Source organism: Petaurus breviceps, unplaced genomic scaffold, assembly GCF_028583685.1.
Source record: "Petaurus breviceps papuanus isolate PSGF00001 unplaced genomic scaffold, PetGlider_PUasm1.0 80, whole genome shotgun sequence".
NCBI lineage: Eukaryota > Metazoa > Chordata > Mammalia > Diprotodontia > Petauridae > Petaurus > Petaurus breviceps.
This window is the reverse complement of record NW_027186540.1, coordinates 3,819,696-3,829,571: the sequence shown is the minus strand read 5'-3', so window position 1 is coordinate 3,829,571 and position 9,876 is coordinate 3,819,696. Positions and strand designations below refer to the sequence as shown.

At 40.0% G+C, this 9,876-nt stretch overlaps 1 protein-coding gene across 1 annotated transcript in view; it reads left to right on the top strand.

Moving 5' to 3' along the window:
- The window catches only part of LOC138175985 (regulator of nonsense transcripts 2), a 201,454-nt gene extending 200,299 nt beyond the window's left edge, over positions 1-1,155 (top strand). Inside the window, exon 22 of the mRNA XM_069106651.1 lies at positions 183-1,155. Within this exon, the coding sequence (XP_068962752.1) occupies positions 183-186 (4 nt within the window). The 3' untranslated portion in view covers positions 187-1,155. The remainder of the gene's footprint in view (positions 1-182) is intronic.
- Positions 1,156-9,876: the final 8,721 nt, after the last annotated feature.

Here is a 9,876-nt window from a genome sequence, read left to right as displayed (position 1 = left end):
CCTTCCTTCCTTCCTTCCTTCCTTCCTTCCTTCCTTCCTTTCTTCCTAGTTTTTATGTGAGAGGACTGCTGTGAGCTTCCAGGTCGGAGTGGGGCAGCAGACCTTACCTCCTACTCAGTCACCATGTGTCCCTGACTTCTTGGCACTTCCACTCTATTGTGTTTCTTCCTTCCTGATCTTAGGTGAATGATTATCCAAAGCCAGAATGGACCAGGTTACAAGAGCTTCACAAGGCTGGAAGAGCTACAAAAGGTCCCCTCAGCAACCAGAGTCGATAACAGAGACCACCAGAGGCCAATAGCCACACTAGATGAGTCCAGTGAGGAGCCCTCGAAGCAGCCAAAAGACCTGCTTGACCCAGCCCAGAAGTGGATTGACCTATAAGCCAAGACACTGAGTCATAAAAGAAGCTATTCCAGATACACAAAGGAATGACTTGTCCATTGGTGATACCTCACCCCAAAGAAAACTTGGTGGGGACTCCTAGAAGAGCGAAAGGACTCCCAGGGACAGGAGTTGAGAGGTACTCCTTGGCACCATGTCTGCTCTAAGCTATGTTTGTACTTTAAATTTTAGTTCATTCTTCCCAGGGAACTTGTGTGCATAGACAGGAGGAGAGTGTTGTCTCCTGGTTTGGGGATTGTTTTATAACCACTGTTCTTGCTATACCTTCTCAGTAAATACCCTTTTGTAAAAGAATACTTTGATATCAGCTGTTTGATGGATATTGGAGAGAAGTTAGCTGGTTAATTGATACTGGGGGAGCATAGCAGATATAAGCAACAGTAACGGAAACCCTGGCCCCTTAGGGTTACCCAACGGTAGAACCCCGAGGGAAGAAATGGTCCACAGCCCTGTGTGGACCCAAACTGCCAGTGTGAGTGGGGGTTGGGAGAATATTCCTAAAGGAAGTGCTACCATTTATTAGCAATGATTGGTCCCAGTGGCATTATGTGAGGCCGGCCTGTAATGCAAAGTGTGAGAGAAAAGTAGAATGGTAAATGATGTAAATGCTGATGACAACTATGGAAAAAGTACACGTGTAGAATTATAAGGACTAAGAAAGGTCACAGAAACTTTTATTGTTCTTTTGATGTAGTTTACTAGTGTAAACTTGATTAAGTACACAATAAAAAAAGAAAAAATATACAGAGGGTGATGGTGAAATGTTATACCCTTAAATCACGTACTAGGCTATTCTGGCATTATTTTTAATACAAAATAAATATTGGTTACTAAAACATATGCATGTTACTGAAATAGCATTAATTACTTGTTTTATATCTGTCATGGGCACCTAAAACATGGCTATCCCGGGGGGTGGTGGAGAGTTGAGACTGGGAAAGGGTCCAAACTCTGTACACAACCCATCTCTTCCTTTACTCCTTATCTTATTCCCTCATGTGTGAGTGTATCTGTATTTTCTTAGACATAGACCTATGTCATTTTCTTTTTTCGCACTAGCTAGAGAGTCATCTTTTCCCATATTCCCTTTCTCTCAAAGTCAGGACCCCTACTCATTCACTGTACTCAAAGGAGGACTGCCTGATCATGCTAGGCATGTAGTAGCCAGCCAGTAGTAACTGTATTATCCCTGTACAAGTGGCTGTTGGGAAGGTTGTCTTAAGTATGCCTATGATCATGATAATTTAGTTAACTATAAAGGTTATTTCAGGTAAAATCTCATTATAAAGAAGGTTTCTATACAACATAGCTATTAAGTATGATCTGGTAGCTTGCTGAAGAGGCAGCCAGCTGGTGCAGTGGAGAGGGTGTGGGTCTTAGAATCAGAAAGACTTGAGTTCAAATCTTGCCTTAAACATTTACTAAAGGTTTGACCTACACAAGTTATTTAATTTTTCTTAATCTCAGTTTCCTCATCTATAAAATGGAAGCAGTAATAGTACCTACCTCACTAGATTGTAGTGAGAATCAAATGAGTTTTACAGAAAAGCTAGCCATTATGATGATGATGATACTCTAGAAAGCAAGCCAGGGAATGTAGGTTTTGCAACATCCTCATGGTCTTGTTGCTAAAGAGAGGCAGCAAGGCAAAATGTATTGGTCTCCAGATTGTGACTGTGGCCTATCCCCAAGGGGTTTATGATAAATCAATTGTAGGGTAGGAAGATAGAGAGTGGGAAGCTGGGTCCCAGCCTACTCTCCCTTCCAGAGCCAATTGGTGGATTTGTTTCTCACACAACCATACATCTACCAGCACTCTCCCAATCTGATATTTCCTTCCTGTTCAAGCTCCCCACTTTCTCCACTCTGAGTCTCCTTCAGGGCATTTATAATCTAGCTTCTACCTGGGACTCTAGAACAGCAACTGTGCAGGGTCCACTGGGGAAATTCACACCCATCCCTGGATGCCCAAATCACCTCACTTCCACGGGGCTCTTTGACACTCTGAGGGCTACCTCTGTACCCTGGGTTAGTTACTGGTGAACAAAAACCCACTCTCCTTTTTGTTTTGGGTGGGACTAAGTGAGTTGCACAGTATGTCCAGGTGTGGCTGGGTTGTATTCTGCACTGTGGATCTCATTATATTATCCAAGTTTGGATGTCGTTGATTTACTGGATAGAATTAAGAAGATCTGGGTTCACATCCCATCTCCTACACTTGCAAACTGGAGCTACAGGCAAATTACTTATCCTACCAAGTTACTCCTTAAGTCATTGCCCAAGTTGTCAATCTGTGTGTGTGAATGGTATTCTCACATGTATGGAATCACAGAGTTTTGACTCATTCATTGTAACAAAAATGCATTACAATACAAAAAGATTTGTGTGTTCCACAGATGTCAGAATCTCACCTATTATATTTCTGTATCATCTCCCTGGGGCCTTCCTCCTAGCTCTCTTCCCTCAATAAGATGATATCCTGGGACTTAGCTCCAAGAGCACAAGCTTCCATAGTTTGAAATTTACTTAGGAAAGCAGAGGATGTGACTGCTCCCTCCAAGTGTTGGTATATCTCTTCTCAAACACTGCTACTCAGTTTTATTCAAGGTTCTGTACTTTCCGTTAGTCTTGGTTGGCTTTCCAGAAATAAGTGTGACTTCAGGAAGATAGCTGGGAAACATAATGGGCATTTAAGACATGTGAAGGACACCTACTGAAGGGACGTTGTGAATTAGGAAAGGACAATTTTTGAATCTCAAACTAAAAGTCTAAAGGAAAGGGAAAGGAAGAACCACGTGATCTGTCTTTTATTATCCTCCCTGGACCCCATCCTTATGTGACAAGTTTGTGGCAGGACCCCAGAAGTGGCAAGGTGGATAATGTACTGGCACAGCTAAAACACATCCCTCCCCATTTTAACCATATTCTGTACTTTGCAGATGTGGCATGCTTACACTGGATGCCATGGTCTGTTTGTCTTCATGCGCAGCTAGTTGGCTCAGTGATAGAGTGCTGGTCTTAGAGTAAGGAAGACCTGAGTGTAAGTCCTATCTCATGCACTCACCTACTTACTCTAGGACCCTGGGCAAGTCATTTAATTTCTCTTAGCCACATGCATATATATGCATGTATATTTATATATGTATATATCACACACATACATACATGTGTGTACATATACATATACACATGTATGTATGTGTGTATGTATATAGGTATGTGAAAGGACCCATTTCATAGAGTTATTGTGAGCTAACATATATAAAGTACTTTGAAAAACTTAAAGCCCTACATAAATGCTATTATTATCATTCAGATGCCATAGAAGGAGAAGAGAGGGCACACAGGTGCTTATTTAGTGCTTTTCCAGTTTGCAGTAGGTGGGCAGTTGAATGAGTAGTACAGAGAACTCTGAGCCTGGAGTCAAAAAGACCCAATTCATATTTGACCTCTGACACTAACTTGCTGTGTGACCCTGGACAAGTCACTAATAATCTCTGTTTACCAGAGTTTCTCCAGCTGTTAAATGGGAATAATAACTGCACCTATTTTGCAGGGTTGTAAGGAGAATCAAATGAGATAATATTTATAAAGTGCATGGTCAGCACTGGGCCTGGTACATTTTAGGCACACTATAAATGCTTGTTCCTGTCCCTGTCCTTTTCCTCATCAGGTGACAGTTGCAACTTGAATCCCTCTAGCCCTAGTTGCATCCCAGTTAAATTCAATGTATATTTATTTTAAGTATTTACTGTTGTCCCGGTGCTGGAAGAGATAAAACATTGATTTATATAGATTTTTCCAATTTATTTATTTATTTTTAGTTTTCAACATTCATTTCCACAAGATTTTGAGTTACAGATTTTTCTACCCATCTTTCCCCTACCCACACCCCAAAATATCAAGCCTACCAAATACCTCTTCCCCAATTTGTTCTCTCTTATATCCTCCCACATCCCTCCCTAACTTTCTAGTAGGGCAAGATGGATTTCTATACCCCAGTGCCTGTATATCTTATTTCCCAATTGCATGTAAAAGGCAATTTTTTTTAAACATTTGTTTTGAAAACTTTGAGTTGCAGATTTTTTCCCTTCTTCACTCCTCACCCACCTCCACTGGGAAAATAAGCAATTCAATATAGGTTGTACATGTGTAGTTATGCAAAACATTTCCATAGTAGTTATATTGTGAATGACTAACTATAATTCTCTCCATCCTATCCTGCCCCACATTTGTTCTTTCTCCTTTGACCCTATTCCTTTTCAAAAGTGTTTGCTTCTAACTACCCTCTACCCCAATCTCCCCTCCCTTTTATCATACCCTCTCTTATCCCCTTCCCCCCTACTTTCCTGTAGGGTAAGATACCCAATTGAGTGTGTATGTTATTCTCTCCTTAAGCCAAATTCAATGAGAGTAAGGTTGTCCTATTCCCTTTCACCTTCCTGCTCTTCCTCTCCATTGTGACAGTTTTCTCTTGCCTCTTTTATATGAGATAATTTACCTTAATCTCTCTCCCTTTCTCCTCCCAATTAATTCCTCTCTCACTTCTTAATTTTATTTTTTTAGATATCATCCCTTCATATTAAACTCATCCTGTGCTGTCTATCTATGTATACATGTACATACATATGCACACACTCACATATATATTTATACACACATACACCCTCCTATACATACATATACACATATATATTCCCTTCAACTATCCTCGTACTGAGAAAAGTCTTATGAGTTACAATTATCATTTTTCCATGTAGGAATGTAAATAGTTCAACTTTAATAAGTTCCTTATGATTTCTTCTTCCTGTTTACCTTCTCATGCTTCTCTTGCTTCTTGTATATGAAAGTTAAATTTTCTGTTCAACTCTGGTTTTTTCATCAAGAATGTTTGAAAATCCTCTATTTCATTGAATGACCATATTTTCCCCTGAAGCATTATACTCAGTTTTGCTGGGTAGGTGATTCTTGGTTTTAATCCTAGCTCCTTTGACCTCCAGAATATCATATTCCAAGCCCTTCAATCCTGTAATGTAGAAGCTGTTAGGTCTTGTGTTATCCTGATTGTGTTTCCACTCAAATTGTTTCTTTCTGACTGCTTGCAGTATTTCCTCCTTGACTTGGGAACTCTGGAATTTGGCTATAATATTCCTAGGAGTTTTCTTTTTTGGGATTTTTTTAAAGAAGTGATAGGTGAATTCTTTCAATTTCTATTTTGCCCTCTGGTTCTAGAATATCAGGGCAATTTTGCTTGATCATTTCTTGAAAGATGTTGTTTAGGTTTTTTTTTTTTTTATCATGGTTTTCAGGTAGTCTAATTCTCCTGATCTGTTTTCCAGGTCAGTGGTTTTTCCAATGAGATATTTCACAGTGCCTTCTATTTTTTTCATTTGTTTGGATCTGTTTTATAGTATTTTTTGGGGGGGGGGTCTCCTTTAGCAGGCTGTTGACTCACTTTTCCTGATTTTCTTGAATCATTCTTATTTCTCTTCTCAATTTTTCCTCCACTTCTTTTACTTGATTTTCAAAATCCTTCTTGACTTCCACGGCCTAATTCTGACTTCATTGTCTTCCTCCCATTCCATATTTTGATCCTTTTTGTCCCCAAAAAAGAATTCTATGGTCTGTTTGTTCTGCTTCCACTTGCTCATATTGCCATCAAGTTACTTGACTTTTGATCTCTTTGCCATGGTAGAACTCTACTTCCAGATTGCAGAGAGCTATGTCCCAAATCGCTGGGGTTTTCACAGTTGCCAGAGCTATTAGGAGGGTGCCCTCTCTGCAGCCCTCACAAGCTCTGATACACTGGCCACACACCCCAGGACCACCACACAAGACTGCAATCCAGATCCAAGAAGGTTAAAGCAAGAGTGATTACCTTCTGAATGGTTGCTTGGTCCCCCTATGATCTGCATTCCAGGAGCTCTAGAGGCAGCCACGTGGCAGTAGCTGCAGCCGTTGTGCCTCTGCCACTTCTTGCCCCAGGGGCAGGGGCTGGAAGACCTCTTCTCCACCCAGTTCCAGCAGAGTTCCTGACTGACCTTTTACTTTCTTTTTGGCGTTTATGGGTTGAGAAGTCTGGAAACTGCCACAGCTGCTGGTGATTATAGCAGCAAGCACCCTAGCATATACAGGGTGGCTGCCAACACAGGTTTTTAGATCTGTTTTTCTAAAGGAAAGCAACTCAAAATGGGTTAGCAATCTTGCTTTAATCAAACATATGTCATTTATCTAGTTCAGGGGGGAAAGGTCAGCACTCCAAACTTCAGAGAATACAAACAAGTTACAAGCAGACAACAAATACAGAGAAACATCAGCAGACAGGCTTCCTAACTGTCTGACCATTACATCCATACCTAGTTAGTTACCAGAGAGGAAAGCACTAACATCTGGGTTTTCAAAGCTGGGGGGCTCAACGGTTGCCCAGAGTCTCATCTGGTCAAATCACATAACTCTTCTCAAAGTGAGCCCCAAAACAAAACCTCACATCAGGGTATATATAGCCTTCTCTTGGCTCAGAGAATGTCACAACCCTCTTGACCCACTGCCCAATCACAAAACACCAAGGTGTGGGTGTTCCTGAAAAACAAGCCTCCTGCTACAGGCTCTAGATGACCACATGCAGCTGATTAGGGGGGCAGAGTATATTTTCAAATCAAGGAAGGTTCTCAGAGTCACTTAAGACTATCAAAGGGCCTAAGGGCAGGGAAGATCTTAAATTCCCATTCCCATAACAGTGATTCACTCTCCTGAAGTCTGCTCAGGCTGCTGCTGGTTGAGGAGCCCCAGGCCCACTAGGCCTGGCAAGCTTAATAAATACTTGTTGGTTGACTGAATGCAACTAAGTTTGACAGTGTGCTACTAGACTTAGCCCAATATTGCCTGGTCCTTTTCTCAAATGCCAATTATATCAGAGAAGGAAAAAAAAATCAAAATTATGACAAGCTTTTCTTCTTTCTTTCCAATCTTTTATGTTTTGAAAAACTGATTTTTAATTTTTCTTTCACTTCTTTTTTTATTAATTAATTAATTTTAGTTTTCAACATTTACTTCCCTAAGATTTTGAGTTCTAAATTTTTTCTCCCTACCCTTCCCCCCACACCCCAAGACATCATGTAATCTGATATTGGCTCTACATATACATTCATATTAAAGATATTTTCACATTAGTCATGTTGTAAAGAAGAATTAGAACTAAAGGGAAGAACAATGAGAAAGAAGAAACAAAAAAACAAAAAAAGAGAGAGCAAATATCATGCTTCAATCTGTGTTCAGACTCCATGGTTATTTTTCTGCACGTGGAGATAGCATTTTCTATCATGAATCTTTTGGAGTTGTCTTGGATGTTCGCATTGGTTAGTTATCACACAGTGTTGCTGTTACTGTGTACAGTGTTCTCCTGGTTCTGCTCACTTCACTCAGCATAAATTCATGTAAGTTTTTCCAGGTTTTTCTGAAGTTTGCTTGTTCATCATTTCTTTTGGAACAATAATATTCCATTACATTCATATGCCAAATTTGTTTAGCCATTCCCCTTTGATGGGCATCCCCTCAATTTCCTTGGCCACCAAAAAAGATCTGCTATAAATATTTCTGTGCATGTGGGTCCTTTCCCCATTTTTATGATTGCTTTGGGATATAGACCTAGAAGTATCCTTGCTAGGTTAAAGGATATGCACATTTTTGTAGCCCTTTGGACATAGTTCCAAATTGTTCTCCAGAATGGTTGGATCAGTTTATAACTCCACCAATAATGGATTAGTGTTCCAATTTTCCCATATCTTCTCCAACATTTATCATTTTCCTGTTTTGTCATGTTAGCCAATCTGACAGGTGTGATGTGCTACCTTAGAGTTGTTTTGATTTGCATTTCTCTAATCAGTAGTGATTTAGAGCATTTTTTCATATGACTATAAGATAGCTTTATTTTCTTCATGAAAACTGCCTGTTCATATCCTTTGACCATTTATCAATTGGGGAATGACTTGTATTCTTATAAATTTGACTCAGTTCTCTATAGATTTTAGAAATGAGGCCTTTATCAGAGACACTGGCTATAAAAAATTCTTTCCCAACTGAAAAACTGATTTTTTTTTCAGTTGTACAAAAAAAAAAAGGTGATAGCAGAAATGTGTTTCCACAAAAAGAACCTTTTTGATATTTAATTTTATTAAACGACCTTTAATGGAGGTCGTTAATACTTCAAAAGATCTGTGCTTTCATCAGTGAGTGCATGCCTCCATGCTTGTGAAGATCTTATATAACCCCTCCATTTCTTAATAAATGTTTTCATGAAGTTCTGTGGCAGAAAAAAGGAAAGAAGAAAGGAAGGAAAGAGGAAAAAGAAAGAAAAGAAGAAAAACAAACAAGTTACCTGGTTATCAACTGTCTGGTAAAAAGCCATATGTCCTTGGACTATAGACATACAGGCTTCATTTGGCCTATTGCCCAAACCCATTGCAGCTTGTTAGGACCAGACTCAATCAATCAATCAACAGGGATTTATTGAGCAAACATTTACTATATCCCAGGCATTATGCTAAGGGCTAAGGAATAGCAAAGAAGGCAAAAAACAGTCCCTGCCCTCAAGAAGCTAACATTCCAGTGGGAGAGATAACATGTATACAAATAGGTACTTACAGGACAGAGACAGAACAGAGGGCAGGAAAGGCCTTGAGGAAAGGCTTGAATAGCTTGAGGGGACAAGAAAAGGTCTCCTAAATAAGGTGTAAGTAAATAAGGTGTACTTAAGCTTGAGTGTTGAGGGAAGCCAGGTACATCAAGAGGTAGAAGAGAGAAGAAAGAGTATTTCAAGTGTAGGGGGCAGTCAGTACAAAGACCCAGAGACCCAAGATGGAGTGTCTTGTGTGAAGAACAACAAATAGGCCAGTATAGGGGGATCATAGAATGAGTAGAGGGAAGTAGTATATAAGATTGGGAAGGGAAGGACTTCCAGCAGCTAAGATGGCAGAGTAAGCAGGAAATCACTGTCACCCTCCCATATTCACCTCCAAACAACCATAAAATAGTGTTTCTAAACAAATTCTGGAAAAGCAGAGCCAGCAAAAAGATGGGGTGAAATAATCTTTTAGCCCAAGAAACTTGAGGCCCATTCTTAACATTCCTGGCAATAACAGGAAAACCGAGAAGAAAGGGAAGTTTAGAGGGGAAAAATAATTCTGTTTGGAACATGTTGAATGTGAGATGCTCACAGAGCATCTAGTTGGCATTGTTCAACAGGCAATTCATGATGCAAGATGAACTCAGGAGAGACTAGGGTTGGATATAGATCTTGGAATCATCTATGTAGACATGATCATTGAATCCTTGGGAGCTGATGAGATCTGAAATGAGATAGTATAGAGGGAAAATTGAAGTGATAGAGTTTTGGGGGACTTGTGAGTAAGAGCAGTCAGACGAGGAGGAGATGGGGGGGGAGAGAGAGAGAGAGAGAGAGAGAGAGAGAGAGAG